The sequence below is a fragment of the Ornithodoros turicata genome, chromosome 7 (assembly GCF_037126465.1).
Source record: "Ornithodoros turicata isolate Travis chromosome 7, ASM3712646v1, whole genome shotgun sequence".
NCBI classification, from domain to species: Eukaryota; Metazoa; Arthropoda; class Arachnida; order Ixodida; family Argasidae; genus Ornithodoros; species Ornithodoros turicata.
Window position 1 is genome coordinate 52,558,270 of NC_088207.1, and position 22,254 is coordinate 52,580,523.

General features: G+C 45.8%; 1 protein-coding gene across 6 annotated transcripts in view; it reads left to right on the top strand.

Moving 5' to 3' along the window:
- Window positions 1-22,254, top strand: part of LOC135401529 (cGMP-inhibited 3',5'-cyclic phosphodiesterase 3A-like) — a 282,793-nt gene that overhangs the window by 111,507 nt on the left and 149,032 nt on the right. Inside the window, exon 1 of one of the 6 annotated variants that reach the window (XM_064633987.1) lies at window positions 9,981-11,320. The exons of the other annotated variants lie outside the window; for them this stretch is intronic. Within the exon in view, the coding sequence (XP_064490057.1) occupies window positions 11,126-11,320 (195 nt within the window). The 5' untranslated portion in view covers window positions 9,981-11,125. Of the gene's footprint in view, window positions 1-9,980; window positions 11,321-22,254 lie in introns of those variants that run through there. 6 annotated transcript variants of the gene reach the window in all.

Sequence of the window (22,254 nt, forward strand, 5' to 3'; positions counted from 1 at the left end):
GAATGAGAAGGAATTAAGCTAACGACGTTCTTATCTTTCCTACTTCGCAGATAGCAGCGGCAGTGTTCTTTTTCACTTTTCTTTCTTTTTTTCGTCGGCCACGAAGCTCCAGATTTATGCTCCTTTAGGAGCGGTTTTTGTTATGTAAAGTGCAACAGGTGGTATGCATGACTACATTGCTTAGGGAATAGTCTGATGTCCCGTGTCTTTCTTGCTGCAAGGCTGTTTGCGCCGTTGGAGAAAAACCAAGCAAAGGGGGTAAGACAGTAATAACTACGTGTTTAATACGAAAAAAGGGCGTTTAATATAGAAGTAGAGAAGGCCACGTTTAGAAGGGTACGTAGAGAGACACGTACTTGATCACATGATTACCGCATGGCCTCTTTCTTCTTCCTGATGCACTACATGAGTGGCATGAAAGTTTCTTGCCGTGGTGCACTACAATAGGGTACGTCGAAAAGCGCCGAGAGTTTCCATTTAATGATGCTCTCAATATTCTCGCGCCTGTGAAGTTTACTTCACTGCAACAACGCAATGCACCGAGGCGAAGCTAAGCTGACGTGACGGTCGCTCCTCGTGCCTAGCCTCCACTGTTAATGACCCTCGCCCTTCGTATTTTTTCTGGGGGAAGTAGAAACTCCCAGCAAACTACGACCACCCTTGATGTGAGCAGTAAACAGGGAGTGAACAACTACCACGAATATTATTATTTGATTAATTAATCACACACTGACTGATTCACATTTTTGTTTGTAACAGGACGCCGTAATCTAAACCGCTTTACGTGTTTTATATTGAGGTACATTTAGAAGCGATAGCTACATAGGGCACACAAACGTCGACAGCCCTCTAAGTCCGTCCGTGACAGCTGTGGAGAGTGAAGAACGAAGAAGTTAGATTGGTGGTGGTGGGGGTGGGGGGGGGGGGGGGGACGCGTGTGGCTGCCACAAGGTCAGGATCGGAGCATAAACCTCATAAACCTATACCACATCTAAACGGGTTTGGCAGAATGCCTGAATGTGCAAGCCAATTTTTGCTCGTATACATTGATGTGATTTTTGTTGACATAACTGACAATACTTCAAACTTTGAAAATAACGCATGAAAGCTCCGGTTTTTACTCCTTCATTCTTATTTCAGACGGGCCATTTTCTCTGATTGACTAAATCTCTTACATTGTATTCAAGGCAAACCAATAGCGCTATCCCTGGCTATGCATATCAAAATGAGTAGCAATGCCTTCCATTTGAGCACGTAGACATTCTTGCGGTGCTTTCCTTGTGTTGAATGGCACATTATCCACACCATTACCCGCGTTAAAACACATCGAGTTCAACATCGCAATATCCAATATATATATTTGCGTATAGACTAAGATATGCAAAGAAAATAAAGCCCAAACAAATCTCGTTGAAACTGTTTCTTGTTATACATCTTTCGGGCGAGTTCTAACTTGCCCGCGGTAAATCATCCCCATCAAGCTGAGTCATCGAAATCCCATGTGAATGAAAAAAAAAGGCATATATTCTCTCGATCAATATGACCGAGACCATAAGTCTTATGGGAGGGAAAGACCGAAGAAGAAAAAGTCTCTCTCCTGACGGATTCAGGGTATTCAGGGCATTCGCGGAATTCACGAGGCCAGGGGACACTACTTCTTCCTTTTTCTTCCCGCTATTACGAGGGAAATACGTGCGGTGGTCTTTTGGGAACTTTCAGGGAAGAAGGGGGAAAATGGACAGAGTCGCTGAAGTAACGTGACCCGCATGATGAGGAAAGGGCTTTTGCTAACCTGGTGCTGACGAATCAGGACCTTTCTTTCATTATTTTGTTTTTTCGTTCGTTCCTTCCGGAACGGCGAAGTCGCTTTCGATAAATTTCTGTACGGTGCGATCGTTATTATTTTTTCGCTCAATGTCTTGGCCTTAGAGGTGCAAAAGAGGTAAAAAGCAATTTTGGTGCGTATGTTCGAGGTTGGTACACAGAGGCGTTCGCTTCAGATCGATCAGAATTTCGCGATGCAGGAAGGACTGTTGTTTGCTCAAATTTGTCACCAATGTTTCAGATTTGCTCCCTGCAATCTGACGACACGATGCACGCTAACATAGTCAACTTATAAACTATGAAAGAAAGATGGGAAAAACGGCACGGTCGAGAGTATACAACATTCGCGTGCTGATGGTAGAGGAAGATCGTTCTGGACACTTGGAGGTCGCGGGTTCGAATTATGTTTCTGCATTCTTTACAGAAACATTCGGGCTTCGACACATTTCATCTTCCTTTGTGTTGCTTGTTCTGAGGCTTGTAAGTGATATGGTGGAATTTATTACATTTACGATCTCAACAAACCATAGTCCTCGTTGTGCTTTACCGCAAAGTGTACTATGTCCGTATACCAAGTGTACCACTCGAAGTGTATCATGCAAAATTGCTGATGTCGCTTTCCCTTGTTTTCTTCCCAGGTAAGCTATCTACTGTATCGGAGAAGCCGTGACGTGAACTGTTTTGTCCTACTATTTCTGGTAAGTGTGTCTGCATGTTTTATACGTGTCTTACGTGTTTATACGTGTATGTTACGTGTGACGGGCCTGTTTACCCTTTTGCGATATGTGGTGCAACTGTGGATAATCGAAACCGAAAACATAACTAGCTGACGCGTCTTGCGTAAGTACACAACAAGGGACTATTCACACGATGCAATTTTAGCGGCGCGCAATTGGGTTGCGCAGCTAGGTTGCGCCGAGTGAGCGGGTTCCGCAACTGGGTTACTAGATCTGCACGATCCGCCACGCCACCTTCAGGCGCAACCTGTCCATCACTTGGCTCCTCCTCCGAAGACATCTAATCGCAATGGCTGGCTGTCGTGACGTCACTTCCGAGACGTAAATTCCGCATCTCAGCCGGCGCGGGTTACGAAGACGACTCTAGCAGTATGGCAACTCCCCCGAAGGATCGTGTAAAATATTTCGCGAGAGTGTGTACTTGAACGCGCCATTGCAAACTGTCAACCGTATTTCCAGTTCTAGCTCTCGTGCGATTGCATGAAGATGATGATGCCGATGACATTTTCTCGCGCCATCTCACGAGTTTGTTCAACAGTACGATGCGTCGAGTTGCTTACCGTGTGAAAGGAGCCTACTCTCTGCAACTTCAGTTGCGTGCAACCGTTGCTGGAACGAAGTTTTAGCAAAAGTACTACATCGCGTGAATTGACCCTAAGAAAAACAAGTAAATTAAATAGCGATTGCGCTTTTGCTACCATGGAATGCATGACTCCCCATTTCAGTCTTCCCTGACCCAAGTACCATGTACAAGTAACTAAAACAAAGGGTCATTTTAGTCGTTCTGGAGACTAAAGGTGCATTGCCGTAGCTGTTGTAGTTCCTCTCAGTGTGGAGTCTATTTGCAATGCTAGGAGGGGAGGGGGGTAAACTTTATTATCAGGGAACTACAATGGGGAGCAATTGCAATCTCTAGTCGTGTTCAGCTTGAGAAGGAAAAGGAATCTAGTCCGTCAGCTACATACGCCGTTGGAGATAATGAGACGCAATAGAGCGCCATGCAGGAGAAATACTGCGGCGCTACCATGCGCCATCAGTCGGGGAGCGCACTTTCTGCTGCAGCGTAGTGTCATGCGGCCAGTCTTAACAGAGTTAGTATGATGGATCACATTATGTGGCGCAGAGAGACGGCGTGGCCGCTCTGCATCCGGCCACCCTATCTCTGGCGCAGTAATATTTTGAGAGCTGACGAACTAGATTTCTTTTCCTCCTTAAGCTGAACACGACTATAGGTAGAAGCTGGAAGTCCTTCCCTTTTCACTTCTTTTTTTTTTTTTTTTTCTTTGGCGTGTGGTCTCATTTAAGCGTGGAAGCCCGATATACTTCATAGTCCGTAAAGCTGCACGCTAAGGTAAAGAAGTACAACTAATAGAAATGTAGTAGTCCAATGTTTCCGCAGCTTTTCACTAGTTGCAAGCTGCATTTGTCAAACGAGAAACCCTGTGCGCACAGATGGTCTTTTGTTCTGCGTATTTCGCGGCAGCGATATCGAAAGCATGATAATTGGTTTCAACGTTACCTGCGTTTTCACGCGCGTGGGGAATGCCGTCGAGTAATGAAGCAATCAACCCAGTTTGCCATCACCCGCATCAGCGTTGCGATGACGTCAAAGATGACCCGCGTTCAAGGCTGGGCCCATCATAAGCGAAAGAGAGAGAGAGATGCCCACATGCGGCATTAAAGCCGCACTGGAAACGACGTTCGATGTGACTGATCTGTACGGATCCGAGCGCTTACAGCATCATGGATATAGGAGGGTTACGACGCCGTTTCGGTGTTTTCATTTTGCAGTGGTTTGAGGGTGCTCGCCGGAGTTTTCAATTTCCAGAAAATTTAGAATTTTTCGGAGCTACCTTTCGGAGAACCTTCCATAAGTTCCAAATTTTATAGAACATTGTTTTTTTTTTTCTTTTTCGGTACCGTGCTAGCGCCGCGAAGCGACTGCGCCTATGAGCGTCATACAGATGTGGACAGATGGAGAGAGGACAGCAGGAAGGAGTGGCAGACAGGGGGTTAGCATGCGTCCTGGGCTGACTTCAGGGGGAACTGTGCCGACATTCGTCTGCAAAGTCTTTCTAGAAATTTAGAGCTCCGGTGGGCGCCTCACGATTTTCGCTATATGAAAACACAGAAAAAACGCCATGGTGCAGCAATGTCGTTGTAAGCTGTATTACAGCTTACAGCGACATTGCTCTACTATGCCATGCCATACTATGCAGTGCTCTACCATGCAATGCTGACCAAGCGCATTAAAGATATATCTTCATTGCGTTTTACGGTCATTCACAACAAAGCTGGTCAGTGTGCAGCGTTCTAATGCCTCTGATGTCCCTTCGGTGTTTACTGCGTGGAACAACGATAGTATAGCCCACTTTTATTCTCAGTCTATGTTTGTAGGGTACCAGCCAACAGCTTTTATTACGATGAACTCAAATGATAGGGCAGAATACGTGCTACTTGCACGCCGCCACCCTTTGTAAGTGTTTTACATGGGGCTTTTGGTAGGCCTATAGGCCACGGTATCGCGAATGTTTCGCGTGTAATGGGGTAGTGTACTGCTCCCCAGTGGTGAGTCACCCCAGGTCGTAGTCACGATATGTTTGTTGTTGTTGTTGTCGTCGCAACGTCGTATGCTGCAGGCGGCTTTCCATGGTTGTGGCAGTTGTCATGTCACGCTGTATACTATGAGAGAACTGATGTTCTGAGGCTGGAACAACATAGAAGGGACAATCACATACAAGGCCTCAAGGCCCTGTCGTATGAATGTGTGTATGAGTGTGCAAAAATGTAAGAGTGAAAGGAGGATGTGTGAGAGAGAGTGACTGGTTTGTCCCTTCAGATGACGCACCCTGGAAGTCGCTGAGAAGGCGTGTTAGCTTAGCTCAATTGGTAGACCCCTGGACCGGTAATCCAGAAGATGTGGGTTCGAGTCCTACAGCTGGCTAACCTTTTCAGTGACTTTCATCTTTCAACGCTGTACTAATTTATACCATCTTGTTGTGCGTCAGAAAACTTGGTACAACACACGAGCAACACAAGGAACCAACACGGACAATGTTCAGCCAAATGATTCAACCACAAATAACCCAAGCCAGGAATGTGCCGTGACGCAAACGCAACCCCCAGGGGGGAAAAGGTTTCTCGTGCGTTCTAGCTGTTTCTTTGACAAACGACATGCTGTCCTGACCCGGATCTGAAATTTAGAGTACCGACCACGTTTCCTCGGTCTATCCAGACGCTCTTGCACAGGTTCCGTCTGAACGTGCCATACGGGCGCCAATTCCTCCATAAAATTGGAAAGGCAGATTCAGCGAACTGTATACACTTTGTGCAACCATGGAGGACACTGAGCACGTTCTCGTGCACTGTTCTAGATACGCTACTCAAAGGGCTGCCATGAAATCTGCTCTCGACCGACTGGACAACCGCAACTTTGACCTCGTAAAAGTGCTGGGTCTTTGGCCACCTGACAAGACGGACGAAATCCAGCCATTTCGTGAGGGAACGCACGTCGTTTTTCGAGCCACCAGTCGAGGCGATGCAGAACCATTCTCTCCATCAGTTTCCCCATACAGCTTGTCAGGCTCACCGGGCGAAAGGAGGATAGGGCATTTGGGGGCTTGCCTGGTTTCAGGATGTGCCAGCCCAGCAACGCTCTGCGCTCAAAGCTCTTCTGACATTTCTGGACACCATCGGACTTCGATCGTTATTGTAAAGGGGCTCGTTATTTTATTCCCCCCATTCCACCAAGCACTGGGGTAGAGTATCGCCTGTTGCGATGAAACTCCCCACTCTCCAAGGCCGAAAATAAAGTTGTTGTTGTTGTTTGACAAGACGGATGTGCTGCCTTGTCAGTGCTTGTGACATTTACTCAGATGTGTGCGTTGGAGTCGGACTATTAGGACCATGTAATTCATTGTGCGTCACGTTAACCGGTGATTTTGGCTTTTGGCCGATAGTTATCGCGCGGGGGTCCAGGAAGAAATGTCCCCCGGAAAAAATGTTCCCGGAAAAAATGTGCCCCGGAAAAAATGGCCCCTGAGGAACATTTACGTTTGGTACGGTGTGAATATTTGGATTTTTGGAACACCGAGGCGACTAATCGTATATCCTATTCTTTCCGATGATCAAATATGGAATTCAATGTTCGAATTCCGATTCGAATTGATGTTTCTTTCCATTGATGTACGCTGAAGTTTCCATCGCGGGGTGGGGGTGTTCTCTTTTATATTGTTTTTTCACCTTTTTGTGTGTGTGTGTGGGGGGTCTGTTTATGGGAGTAGCCGAATTTGTCGTGTGACGAGTTCAACCTCTCCCTAGTATTTTTCTTCATCAACATCAACATGCTGACCACCTTGCATCATTTTCAGCATTCAAACGTGTGTACGATTTTGCAAAACACGATTAAATTCAACGATGCGAACAGCTACATGTTACAAGCAGCTTAGGGGATATACGTAAACAACTTCTCGCGCGTCGAAGGAAACCATACGCGGCGCTTGATTTTCTCCGTTTGCATTGCCAATAAAATTCGATCTCGTTGGGCTCCCCTCCCTCCCCCCTTTCCAGCAGCGTTGGGTACGTGCAATGTCGAACGACACTCAAAGCAGTCCTTCACTAAGGCCCCGAAGTGTAGCGAAGTATACGTTTCGAGAGGTGACCGTTAACAGCCCCCTCTTCGAAAATAGCTTCCGTCTCTAATGTTTGCTGGCTCTGGAGAAAAAAAAACATTGTATTCTGCTGCGTAAACACGGTACGAAAATAGGGAACACTTGGCCATGTGGGATAGCGTGTACGACGACACGTCGCGTGGCCGTGGACAGTTTGTTTCGCCCGACTCTGCAAAGCATGTTGACAAACAGGCCGAAAACGTCAGCGCTACACAATTGCCATTATCTCCGCTGACACTTCCCATCTCGAGGACCGGCGCTGTCCGAAATAGACCTATCCCTGCTTACAAACAAATGAAGTCAGATGGTACAACTGCGCCGCCAACTTGGTAGAGCGGAACTACTACAGCAAAAAGTCAGTACGTCACGAGGAAGCCACGTTCAAAATGTGGCTTCTCATAGTGTAAGATTTTTTAAATTTTTTTACATATTATTAGTTGTATATGCCTCCTTCTTCTCCATTGTATCGGTAGCCCTATCTTTTGGGTAGCCCTTTCTAAAGATGGCCACCGGCCTCTTCCATCTTCTGGACCCTGAAGGGCTCGAGTTTCTCTCGTAGTGCACGTGGTGTCTCTATACACAGCAAGCGCGAACTACAAAGTCGTAATAACAAATCACATTCCGCGCAAGACTACGCCATTGACTTTCAGACGATGCAACTCTTGGGATGAAGCCTTCTTCACTTTTTCCGCGGTGGACTGGAAACGCGGATGAAGACACGAAAGCGACTAAAAACGTGGCCTCATTTGTGTGTACCACTAATACGAAGAAGCCAACCGTGACCTTCATGAAGGAATATGGCTTTGTAAACCGGTGGTGTTCTCCGCCCGCGCTGTTTCGGTTTCACTACGTCTACCAACGTCATGACTACGTCACGTTGACGTTTCTTCGGTAGAGGTCTGTTATGTCGCAAAGTCTTTGGAGTCGCGTGTCTCACCCTTTCTCTCTCTCATTCCCTTTTCTTTGTGTTATTTCGAGCTGAATACCACGAGCAACGTGACAAGCGTTGCTCTTTTGAGATCTCAGTCCAATGACTTGTGTGTGAAAATATCTGTCATTGCAACCTTCGTTAGCGCGCGGCAGCGGAAGTGTACATCTCGAACAGTAAGATAATTTAGTAAGAAACTCAACAATCATAATTTAGTAACCTCTTTTCTTTCTTCACTCTTTTAACCCAACTCAACTCAGAATTTAGTAAGAGTATGATGATTTTCCACATTGTCTCAGGTGAATCACGCTATGTGTCAATGGATTGTGATGTGGTTTCTGAAGTCTTTTAAACACATTCCTGGGCTTCGGCTAAACGTATAGCTTGGCATCTTCTTGCACCGCATATTCCCTTCCAGTTCTTTTTCTCTTTGTGTATTTTTTTAAGTCTTCATGTTTCCCATCGCTTTCCTCTGGAGTTGCCTGGTTTTGTGGGCTCTTGGACTGCTGTTCGATCCGTTGTTTGCTTCCCCGAATTGGGTTAACACCACTGTTCTGTATAGCCGGGGTCTCCAATGCTCCGGGAATAATGTCTCCAATCAATTTCCTTTCTTTATTTTATTCTGTCTTTCATAATACAACAAGATAACATTAAAGGAGCCCAGGAAGCAGCCGCATCATGAAAGGATGTGACTTGACAACTAACACACACAAAATAAAATTCTCCGTATGCAATATTTTTCTGAGCAAAAAGAGAAAAAAACGCGCGCGTTTCCGCTCAACCCGCCCTGCAGGGCAAAACGAGGAGGAGGAGGAAAAACGTCATCGATGATGTCATTACGTTTACAAGACTGGCCGCTCCGCTTGTCTTATTCTGTTCTTTCTCTCGTACTTCTCCCTCTGTAGCAGACGACGTTTCTGTAAACCTATCAGCGGTCCGTACCGTAATGACGTCAAATCAACACGGGCGGCTAGTTGCGGGCATTGCCACCGTTGCGCACGGCCGCGATTTTAAAAATCGATTTCTGCGATATTCATGCATCTGTCAAATGAATCACTTCGCGTGGTGATCTCAGTTGTCTCGCGACGTAAACCACCAATTATAAATTATACTTCGCATGGTGCATTTTAAAAGGCATGTTAACGGTTTCTTTTGTTTCCTGCGATTCTCTTGTTTAGGTGAAGAAAACGTGGTAGAACGCCCTAACGCGGTACGACCGCGAAAATGAGCGGGTACATAGTCTTGAATTGGATACTTCTGGGACAGCCTAAACGTGTGACATCTGCGACAATATTGTCCTGGCCTCCAAGGCTGGTCCTGTAATATGCATCTCCTCGAAAGCATGTCAATGCCCGCCTTTTTTTCGTTTTCTTTTTATGAAAGGAATAGCAAGTCGGCCTCTGCCTGACTAACCTTTTCTCGTTTTCTTTCTTTTTTGCAATAAACATATCCCCCCTCCCCCTCCCGTACATTTTCGCGCGCGCTTCATATCAATGAAGCAAGTGAAGCAAAATTGGAATCCACAGTCCTCAAAATGGACATTGGATTTGATACCCCGTGCAACGGCCATAATAAAAAGTGATACTTGAGGCGAAGATGTCAATTTTGACAGAGAACATTTCGGCAAAGTGCCGCCTCCGCAATGCCGGAGCTCATGTCTTTTAAGAGATACGTTACAATTGTAACACTCTCACAGCAACACTCTCCTAAAGCATCTGTTGTGTGCCGCGCAGCTTGAAGCACGGCGCGCCGCGGGCTTCGCCCGTATTTCCGGCTGTAATACATGGAAGGCCCCCGAAGCGACACTGTGTACGTTTAACAGGAAGCACAGCTCTCACAAACGTGTTGCTCCTTGTTGGTGTTACTCTACGCAGGAGGATTCTCGCCGCGGCTGCCGAGGAAAATAAAATCCCTCGTCGCGTTCGTCGTCGAAAAGTTGCTCGGAAAATCGGGGTCGCTTCTTGAAGACGTCTGCGTACTGCGTTTCTACGAGAGTGAAATCCGTTGTCCTTCTCCGGGAACTGTCTCAGCGAGGATGTTGCACGAAAGCGGGTGATGCGTCTCCCAAGACTTGATCGAAGAAGCTACCCCTTGATATCGTTACGTGTGGTACCTGCCTGTCACCTTACCAAGTGTCACCAGTTGCATGTCGGATGCTGGAAGTGAAATACGTGCAGTCCCCAGGAAGAGTTAGTCAACAAAGTCAACGTATTTCTTCGGACCATTGGTAACGTGTGACTGTAGCGGTCGCTTCGTGAGATATTAGTGGTGCTGCCGTCTGCTTTGTGACTTGACACACACCTTGCTGCAGGCTGCTGAAGAAAATTTCTCAATTCGAGCTTCTGGAACTGAAAATGTATTCTGGTTTCTGCTGAAGTTGTGTTCCACTGCAAGACCAGCTTCGTCGCTCTGTGCGCGCGAATACTTCAGGGTACCGCTACGCTGGCGTCTGAAACACGGTATATTCAACTGCAGCGCAGAAGTTATGCTTTGGGAGTGTCGGATAGAAGCAAGCCCGGATACTGTGAGTGATCAGTGCGTCGCTGTGCAACCTAGGAATAAACAACGCTGCACCATTGTCCGGTACACCACGGAGCAATGACCTTCCTAGCTTCTATCTGCGGTTAGCATTGGTCTGCTCTGCGCATGCCAATACTTGTGAGTGTTGTAACACTGGTGAAAACTGACCGAAACTCTTCATCTCGCGACTATAAGAGAGAGAAAGAAAGATATCAAAAGAGAGAGAGAGAGAAAGCAGTGACGGCGTTGGACTCGTGTCTCGTTTTGCAGTGCTAACAAAGGACGAACGAAGCACTTTTATCGATAAGATTCGAAGTGAGACACAACAAGGCAGAGAATAGTACGCCGCACGCGCCAAAAACATACTCGAGATTCTGCAAGATTGTTGGCTGTCTTCGATACGATAAGATATATACTCGGGGAGAGGCGTAGTTTTTCCTCTTCCAATGCTTCTGGGACGCTTGTATCAAACAGTAGGTGCTGTTGTGGTTCCACAAACCAACGTGACGTCATGGGTTTTTCGTGACGACAGCATGCGGGTTCCATCTCGGTGTGGAAAGAAAGTGGTCGAGCAACGTCGCTCGAGCGCCGGTGACGTCGAAACTGTCCTCCATGGTTGGCAGACTCCGACTTCAGATGAGGTAAGGGCAACCTCGGTGCGTGCACTTTCGGTAGTTACTTTTTTAAAGTAACTTACCCGTGTCAGTAACAATAGTGACTAAGTTATGTTTACCGTTGCTCTTTCGAAATGTGACAATTGCTAAAAAAAGGTAATTAGGTACAGTCAAATGCTAATTGTAACTTTTAATTGTAATTAACTTCGTTACTACCAAAGATTGCTTTGGGTTTCCTAGCACTATACAACTGACTCTATACTGCCTGCGGGCTTAAACGAATTTCAATATAATCGTACGTTGTCTGATTTCATAATCGTTTTCCTTTATTCCGGAAAATGTACCCAATGACCAGAATCAGTCACGTGAGCGACGTGCAGTGAGCTCATTGCACACGTCCGTCACGTGATTGAGCTCTATATGCCATGGGGGGGGGGGGATATGTTTAATAGTGAAAAGGAAAACGGAAATGTCAGCCAGGCTATTGCCAGCTTGCTATATGCCATGGCCTTCTCATGCATATTACGGCGAGCATATTAAGCTAGTCTTCGGTATCCGTTATTGGTATCCGTCAGCTTACGGCGGCATGACCGTGCGGGTGCAGCATCCGATAGTTGACGGTAGCTTTGAGCTTATACTAACGACTCGAAGGTGATGGGATGGGTTCCCACCGCCATCTGCGCTGTTAGAGATTTTCCCTAGGTCCTCCAGACAGCAGCTATCCAGACAAGTATCGGCACACGGCAAATTGGATGTCATTCGCAGCGAATGACATTCGTTCAGTGCCACACGGTGACATCAAATGGCATTTCATGAAACTGGCATTCCCTCAGTTAAAATGAGTTTGGGGAGCTCATTCGCATTTTCCTCTCGCATCACCAACTGCGTACCCTCGACGGCACAGAGGTAGCAAAAAAACGACAACGTTAAGCAGCCTTTAAAGAAACGAAACGCGAATGGGAAGTTCTTGTCCGATTAGTTTTTCCGTGTTTCTTCGTTTCTGAAATTAAAGTGTGTATCACCACGGTGATACCACGGTGTGTACCACGCCTAAACACCATATAGCCGATACAGCCAACACCACCTAGATAGGGAAAGCCTTCTTACTCGCCGACTTGACGCAACAAGTAAGAGTGAGCCAATGAGGATCGTGTTTTCGACGTCGGTAGCCTATCACGGGCGTGCTTTCGGCGGTCGTAGCCATGGAGGCGGACCACTGTCGTCTGCGAGTAGTGACTGAACGTCCCCGCGTACTAAATGCCATTTAGTACGCGGGGACCTTCAATCACTACTCGATCACAGTTCAGTTCAATCACATTTAGTAAATGGTAACACTTTAACATGAAGCGCAGAATGGTCCTATATCTTTCTCGAGACGTTCGTTCTGTGTCACACGGTGAAACCAAATGACAATACATGCGAATGGCATTCGCCCAGCTAGTGAGTTCAAGAAACATATTCGCTTTTCGCACTCGCACCGACTGCTTACCCTCGTCAGAAGAGTGATGTGGCAAAAATAACAGCGAGAATCGTTAGGAAGAGAAATTAAACACGAACTAAGATTGTACTGCAAGATGTTATCATGAATTTCGTAACTTTTGACATCAAGCGAGGAAGGCGTACGCTCTTTTTCAGAGAAATACCCTCGTTCACAGTCGCCATGTTGCCAAGTGTGATCCAGATGGGCCCCTTACTTGTCTTGGCTCGTGATACTTTGCAAATTTAAGCGTCGCCCAAAACGCAGTGATTTTGCGAAATAATCTCATGATTCGCTAGTTTCGAGAAAAAGACGACAACGACAAGTAAGTAATGATGATGAAGTAAAAAATACAAATAAAAAGAAGCAGAAATAAAAATATATCGAACAACAACAACAACAACAAGTAAGTAATGACGATGAAATAAAAAAAAGAAAACGAAATAAAAATATATCGAACAAATCTGCATGTAGCTTCACATGTTCGACCTTTGTGTCTTAATCATCGTTATATTAATTGGCGAATTACATTCGTTTTCTTCTCGTGGATCGATGCAATACAAACGAATGGCATTCTATGCTGGGAGTGCTATTCAGTTTGCCGTGCGACGGGGTAGTCTTATGCTCTCTTCATTTCTTGTTCCCATCTTCGCCATCTTCTCTTTTATTAAAAGCAGCGACGACAAGATTTTTTCTTTATGATCTCGTTAATTCCAAGGCGAGCCCCACGCTTAGTGAGTGAGAACACTTCTGCTGATGCAGTATTAAGTTTGTATCTGTAAATCTCACGAACTACAACACGCCGACAGCCAGTACAGGTATAGAACGAACAGAATGAATAAATTAATTAATTCCTCTTTAGATATATAAGTCTTATATTCTTGCTGTTTGTCGGGGCAGCGACGACGAGGCCCTCATTTCTTCATATTGCGCAGTAACCTGCTAGCGCAATAAATGAGGAAATTATGAGCATGGAGGAAATGAACGCAATAACCTTCTGTGTTCGACTGCTTATTCGTGCAGCTCTGTAGTACGAAATATTATTCCTCTACTGATAGTAGTATGATATGATAGATATAACGACATTATCATGATAGCGTGATAAAATAACCTTCTCTTTGCCTCACCACGAAAGAGCGTTCAAGTCATCCAAATATCTTGCAGGGGGAAATACCACCTGCGTTGCGTTCTATTACAATGTGACACCACTCTCATGATCAATCTCGTTGACTTCCCTTCGTCTAACGCACTTTACTTCAAGTGACTTTACTACGTAGAAAACGTCATATATAATGATTTATGGCATCTCATTCGTCTTAATTTATTAAATAACACGTTTACAGAACGATAACAATTGCAACTAGTGTGCCTGTTTGATACCTTTTGAGCGCTTTCCTTTCAAGCCTGGGGCACCCCTCTAGGCTTTATCTCATCCTGTTAGGAAGGCGATGTGACAGTTGACCTTTCGGATAGACGGGTGTCATAACAACCCATTCAACTACACAGAAATGAGAAGGTTTCGCAATTATGCTGCCTTTCCGAAACACTTGCGCAACCATTAACTTCGCACCATTTTTTTCATTACGATGTATATGCATGGCAGATGTTGGAAATAGACAGCAGTCAATTACTGCAGAGCGCGCGCGCGCTCGCCTTCTGACGAGTTTCGAGTTTGGAATACACCTGTGCTGTCTGGGATCCTGCTCCGGTAACGTTAATTAATAAAGTGGAACAAATACAGGGCAGCCGGGTTTGCTCCTGAGCCGCTACAGTCGAGGAGACAGCTGTATACGGATGTGAAGTCGCTTGAAATGGGACGAGCATGAGTCCAACTGAATATTTCATGTTTCCAGGATAAGTATGTGTGTGTACATGACAAACACTACATTCTACAGCCTGGGCGTGGGCTACAAGAACAATGACGAATACAAGACACTGTCTTGTGCCACCCAGTTTGCCTCCGTTTCTGCATTTTATCGATTTGCAAATGCATTTGGGGGGGGGAGGATATATTTATTAGAACAAATGAAAGAAAAAGGGAAAGGTCAGCCAAACGGGACGCCGGCTTGCTATTCCACGGAGAAAAAAAGGAAACATAAATAAAAGAAAGATAAGATAAATAAAAGAAGGATAAGATAAATAAAAAAGAAGAGAATTAGGAAATAAAGGATAAACTAACAAACGGTGAAAGAAGGATGAGATAGATTAAAGAAAAAGACGACATGAAAAAGAAAAAGAAAGCATGAGGTTAATGCGTTGAGGGTTAGAGTGGGGCACTGAAGAATGAGACGGGCACGACTTGAGCTGCATTTTGGCTTAGAAGCACAGAACGGCGTGTGCTCGTGAAGTATAGATACCTGTTTTTCGTCTAACCTGCCGGACTGTATATGCCTAGTGTCGCTAAATAGGGGTACAGAGTATCGCATTCCTTTTCCGCGCCGGAGCCGCCGTTCGGTGTCCGCGATTGGACCGATCGTGTCACGTGGTTTCTCCTCCCAAGAACGCGCCGTCCATGTTGAGTCCCCTCCATCCAAAACCGGTTTCCTCGATCGCGGGCTCACTCGACTGCGCGCGCGCGCGCGCTAAACTCCGGCGGAGAAGGGGGAGACTGGGGTTCCGTTGCTAGGCGACGCAGCCGCATCGAACCCAATATGGCGGCCTCGCTCGCCGGCGTGGCTGAGTGTCGCTACTCTTCTGCCTACACTCTTAAAAAAAGGGTGTACTTTCACTCCTTTTTCTTGCCACACATACCACTCCCTTTTGGAGAGTACAATTACTCTCAAAAAGGAGTCTCCTCACTCCCTTGAGGGAGTGTACTCTCCGGTAGGGAGTAATGGAGTAAGGGAGTAATGTTATTTCCTTGTGTGACTGAGGAGATTCCTTTTTGAGAGTCGAATTGTACTCTCCAAAAGGGAGTGATATATGTGGCAAGAAAAAGGAGTTAAAGTACACCGTTTCTTTAAAGAGTATGTTTAGTTACTCTATATGTATGCCTTAGGATGTAAGATCTATGAGTGGTAAATAAATAAAGTAATCCGCAATACCGTGTTTGAGGCAGTGAGGCACCGCATTTTTTATTTTTTATTGTTGCTTTTCTTGGTATTATTATTCTTATTTTTACACGCGTCAGCTACAAAGTAGAATTCGGGAGTGCAAGTATCACAGTCGCTCACTGGAAATGCGGCAGCCTTGCTTCGTAATAAGCTGATAAGTCGGAAATAAAAGAAATATGGAGAGATTGAATTGGGGCCCTCGCACCCGTATTGTTTTATAAGCGCATACGTTCATCGATCATCTCGCGATCACGTGTATATTGCGTGGGTGTTCGACGAATATAATATTGTCAGTCCACGCGAGAAACGTATCCATTTGACATATACTTGAGATGGCGTTTTGTATGTGGTTACGTAAGCACGCCGTGAGTAATGAAAAATATTGGGGCTCCGGGAATGCGAAAGTGGCTGTTGTCCATCAGGCTCAATTTCTGTAATACAATCGCTTTGAAATGCCACGTGAATATATCGTAGAAGAACACATCATGCAGGCACGTGCTGCTGAGGATTCAGCAAATGACTGTTCGTTGAATTCTCAGCTGCACGTGCCGTTTGCGCGGCCCTATGCAGATGGGATTGCGAGCGAAATGGCAGGAGCAGAGGAGGCAAGATATGGCTAAAGGCCAGTTCCCACATATAGCGCTTTGCTACATAGCACTAGAAAATTGCGCTATATTTTCCTCCTCGCATTGTTACGAAGCGCTATAAAACCGCTCTTGACGAAGTAGAGCCCCGGTCAACTTTTCTAGCGCTATATTGAGCGGTGAGTCTGCGTTAACCAATCGTGAGCTTCTTTCAGCCGTGACGTCGTGGAAGCTGGGGTTTATTTTGCTTCCGATCACTCGAAGCAGCAAGACAGGAATGCGACGACGACGACGTGAAAATGGCCACGAGTTTCATCTGTCAAAGCATGGGTGTTTGGTTACTATAGTCTGGTATCGCGATCACAGCATCGAAAGTGTCATCCCCCTTGATGCTGCGGATACCCGACGCCGACAGTAAGCAATCACGGCAGCACCGGTGCATCACGTCGCAAAGAGATATCCCGTGACCCCAGCAGGATAGCGCTATGTGCTCGGTTGTATGTGAGAACGGCAAACGGAAAAACAGCGCTAAGTTTCGAGCGCTATTTTCTGGCCCTATAGAGCGAAGCGCTATATGTGGGAACTCGCCTTAACAAGCGGGTTATAGCGGTTAGGAAAAGTTTAGCAAGGTGACTACACTATCTTCTGTGGCTCATCTCATCAAGTCAAGAATACAAAAGACTCATTCTTGCGATGCTGGTTTTATCCCGAATCCCATAACAAGCGACACGCGGCAGATACACGCGAGAAGCGACAAAATCGACGTCACTGCCGCCACACGAGCGTCAAAAAAGCTTTGTCGCGGCTCAATATTTCTGCATCTACTCCCAGTAGATATTTGTAGCATGTCGCTGAGTTCGTTGCCTGTTGTTTGACAAAACCAGCTAGATTTGGCGGCGTGAAACAAGAACTGAACGCGTGGGCAAGGGAGAGGGTGGAGAGGGCAACCAACAAAACTAGCAGACGAAGAAGTGGGCGGGGCGTTGGGTACTTCAACCGCAGCGCCACTGCGTTACGGCGAATATTACATAGCAACTTCATTACAATTTCTCCTCGTTTTGACGAATGAAATACTATTTTTGGTATATTTATGGCAATTTACAACTTAGCTCGAATAAAATATGCATTGCTTCTCCAAAAACATCATTCCTCGGTGCCGAAATGTCGCTGCTCAAATGGACCAGGAAGTCGCGCCATGACCAGACGCGACAGCGACAAATTCTGCAGCGCGTCGCGTGTCGCTTGTTATGGGGTCCGCGCTTTATACGTTTCAATAGTGGAAATCTGCATATACACAATTATCTGTCCGCATTTTTCGGAAACTATGTGGGAGCCTTCTCAACAAAAATTACCCAAGCAACATCTTGAAACATTTATCGAAAAAAGGTTTTCAGTGTCGTGCACTGTATATATAGGCTATTTTATTGATTCAGGAATTAGTATAATTTTTATTCATCACCTTTTTTTTTCTTTTTTTACAATATGCAGTACACTGAGCAAAAAGTCGCGATGTCGCGCTCTGTGTAGCGCTGGTGATGGTTATGTGATAAACAAAAAAATGGAGATATGGGTCGCCACTAAGTCGGACTGGCTACCCCGCAGGACGTATTTATTAATTATTTAATATTATAAATTATTATTTATCTATATTTCATTTCATTTAGTACCTTAAGGGCCAAAAGGCATTACATAAGGGGGAGAAATGATAAATAGTACAAATAAAATAATAAAGCAATTCAGCGTGAACATAACGCGAACATAGAATAGTACAAATGACTACGCGAAGTACAGGCAAAGGCAGAAAACACACACACACAAACAAACGCAAATGACTACGTGAAATACAAACAATTCAACACGAATAACAAAACTAGAATAAGTACACTTCATGTTTAAAGAAAGATTAGGTTATCGGAAAAGACAAAATTAGCTGACGACGAGTTCCGATCATTAATGCATGTTTATAAACGAGTAAAGGTATTAATTATTATTCATTTATATTAACTATATATCTTCTATTTATGATATAGGAGTATAGTATTTTCGTAACAGAATATCCCTGCACGTCCATATACGGGAGACAACGTGTTTAACTTTCTTACACAGGCCTATATATCCATTTGCGGTTTCACCACCACGAGCGCATGGGCCTATATTGCATTTTGGCAGCATAAAATATGCATAAACTCAATGGATTCAGTGGATATCACTTATACCACCTACAAGAAATGGAGATGCAGGCGACATATGAAGTCACCACATAGCTCCAGCAAACATCCAGTTAAAAGAAGAAGAAGAAGAGGGTGACCTTGGTCTCGTTTTTTTGCACCTTTAGTTCACCTTCTGGTGGGCACGTGTAGCACTGAGAGAAACTATGGAAGAAACGCATTGTGATCTGGATGGCCGTGACATTTAAACTGCCGTCGCCCTTTCCCACGTGTATACTGGACTGAACTCGGAGCTTTAATTGCTTCATTCATAAACTTCCGCCGGAAGTGAATACGACATTCATTTTATCGTGGCTCGCTGTTTGCCCGTTAACTGCAACTTCCGTTCTTGTGACACTTTGCACGCTGCCATTCATGGCTATAAAAAAGAAAGCAGCAACTCTGCGTGATCGCAAGCGCAATGATGTCTGTGTGAGTCTCGGAGCGTCTTTTCGTGCACTTTGGGGTAGGCGTTGAAAATTAGCGTGGTGTTTCTTTGTGCGGCTCTTGAGCAAAACAAGCTGGCGTATCGATATGTACGGTATCATTTCCATGAGCTTGACGAGGTGGTAGGGACAGAGACACAAAACACAGGACCGGACTCAAACCAACCAAATGAACCCTTAACACGCTGTGCGCAAAGGACACAGAGAACCACAATAAAGTTAGAGTACCACCTCCCCAAGCTCAAGGAAATGACACCGTCCACATAAGTTGTCTTACACTAATAACTTGTCTTGTCTTACACTTATACGAGTACGTCCACCTTCGTGCTATCTTTGGGAGAAGTTCACCATTCGCTTATTAGAGTTCCTAAACATACTGTAGCGTGTTTGAGCTTGTAATGGACAGTTCTTTTTTGTTTTGTTTTTCACTCTAGGCTGCAGCATGTTACGTGTTATCTGAGGGTTTTAAATCAACCTTTTAACTTAAGTTTATCGCAGATCTATGGCTATCTTCCCTTCTGTGCCACATGAACCTCAACTCATCATCATTATAATCAGCGTCATCATCATCACCACCACCACCAGTATTGTTGATATTGTTATTATTGGGTTTTGATTATTACTAGTTTTTGATTTTGCATCTACTGCGACCAACTGCAATGTAGTTCATCAGGTGCCACCAAGCGAAATATTTTCACCCAGCGGTGTTTTTGTCAGCTTATAACAACACCCTAAAAAACAAACCACGAGCAGTGTTGCGTGGCCCGATCTCCAGGCATGACGTAATCATTTTAGTGCGACGTGACGAGCACCAGCAAGGCTCATTTTCCCACCGAAAATTCTTCCGCTTCCTCCGCGACGCGGCGCCACATGCGACGTACTGTATACGTCATCATTCACTCGCTCACTTACCGTCTCTGTAAATAGGTTGAAGGGTTTCTTGAGAGTGTCGCGCATCATAGACATATCTCTCTCGCACCAAATGCTACCATGGTTCTTGCGCAAGAGTGCATGTTATTTGTTGCACATTCATCCTTACTCATCATCCTCATTCATCGTCACTTCACGTGTTGGTAACCTCACGTCGTTTGTTGTTGTCGCATAATGCACCTCAGCCAGAAACGATTGATTGAATGATAAAACGAACTGGAGGGATATTTCACTGTTTTCTTGAAACCTACTTAAAACTTACAAATGACTTCTCATTAAGATAACTTTGAAGGTCTGAAATGAGCAAGAAATGTAAAGGATCTTTTATTTAATTCCGCGTCAGTCTTCCAGCAATTTTAATCAACCTCTGACCCAACCTCCAACGAGCGCTCCCGCAGAAAAAGAAGCTGTTGACGCAGCAAGATCCGCTCGAGTTTCCTCATCAACTTTTTAATTAGCGAAGCGGTAGATAAGTAATAATGGACAAAGACGTTTTGCCCGGTATTAGAGGTGAATTTTTGAGCCGCCACTGCTGGTTTCCTTTCAGCGGCATTTGTTAATGTGCTCGCAAGTATAGTCACGATTAGGCGAGGACTATATGCATATTTATTACTTATGTATCCGTGCCACGCGTGGCTGCACATGTGGCGTTTGGAGGACGTGGAGCGCATCTTACTGCATTTGGAACGTCACAGTGAAGCCCGTCGCTTCTTCTCAGGCAGCCCAGCCCGCTGGTCCTCTCGATGGTACGTCAACGGCTAACGACCCCACTAAGTCGCCACCCCCTCCCCCACCCCCCAAATCAGACCAATACGTCTTACAACACAGGGCCGAGCATGGCCCGTAATAGGCTGCCAGTATAGTGCTCCGCCGCCTTCCCAACGCAAAGCCGACTCGCTGCTGCGGCTGGTGCTGCTGCTGCTGCTGGCAATGGCAACTATGATTTAGACATAGTTGCTAGCAAACACAATGTCTTTGTGATAGGAAAGACAACGGCATGGCTCTGCGGTCAGTGTTGGCAGTGATGTGGTCAGGCTCCTCCTAAGCCCTCCCACCCCACCCCCAAAACCCCAAAGGTTTGGAGACATCCCCTTGTCATTCTTTCCTCCGCACACTCTACCGCGGGGGCCTTTGTTGTTTGTGCCACGTGGCGTCCGGTTCCGCCGCGTAGGAGGACGACGCAATGTCGCGCTGTCCAGGCCAGTGTCTCCATCCTGAGAGGAGCGCCGCATCCAGCGCCCCAATTCTCCTATTGACCGGCAAGCTGGCAGCGCCATCTAGAAACCGCCTTGAAAAACACTCCCCTCATCGATCAATGTGATGAACGTGGTTCTTTCCTTCCGGCGATGCTAAGTTCCAACCGTAAAGTTCCTGCTCGGGAAACGCTCCGCTTTTTTAGGGAGCAATTGAAAAGTTCCGGCGCCACTGGCTGCTATTTCCGTCCCCTCTCTCTTTGGGAAAGTTGATTCAGAGGGTTGGCCAAGGAGGAGGAGAAGGATTTTCGCTTCAAGGAGCATGGAAGAGATTGAACAAAAAAATGTCAAAAGGAGTAGTTAGGACACATTTGCTCAAGAAGTTCGATCGAAGCAATCCTGCAATCCTGATGTCCAATTTCGCGGGTCAGAAAAGCTCCTTCCCTCGACTGGCGGTCTTCGACGTCACGCTACGTCACGTCAACCGCCCAATAGCGGGGCTCGCACCTTCTTTTTTCTTTCTTTCTTCTTGCGGTTGTATTTGACGCCGCTCGTCCCACGTCTGAAGCAGAGCAGCCGACTGGTCGCCTAGCTCCCGCGCCGAAGCAGACGATTTTCGGCAGCCAATAAAGGTGCTAGGATCATCTGACGTCACAACACGCCCATAAGGAGCTGGGAGAGAAAAAAACCCGCCGCTTCGCGCTTTCTTGCGCGCTTTCCGACAGAAATATTCGGCGTCACAGTTCCAGAGGGTAGTATGTTCATATCGCGCGCAAAACAAAAATATGATCGAGATGCCTTCTATGCTCCTTTAAGCGCCCCATGCTTTACAGCTTAGTATTTACCAGATTCGTGATTATCCAATACGCGGCTTCGCGTGCAAACGTATCACAGCAAGATCGACACACAGTTGCCTCCTGTTTGTACGCGAATCAAAACATGGATTAAAACTTCAATTAACGTTTTTGTACACTTGTACATTTGTACACTCTGAAAACAGGTGATGGTGATGGCGAAGGCGGAGCGCGGCGGTTAATCTCCCACCTCATCATCATCCAATATATGTGCGTG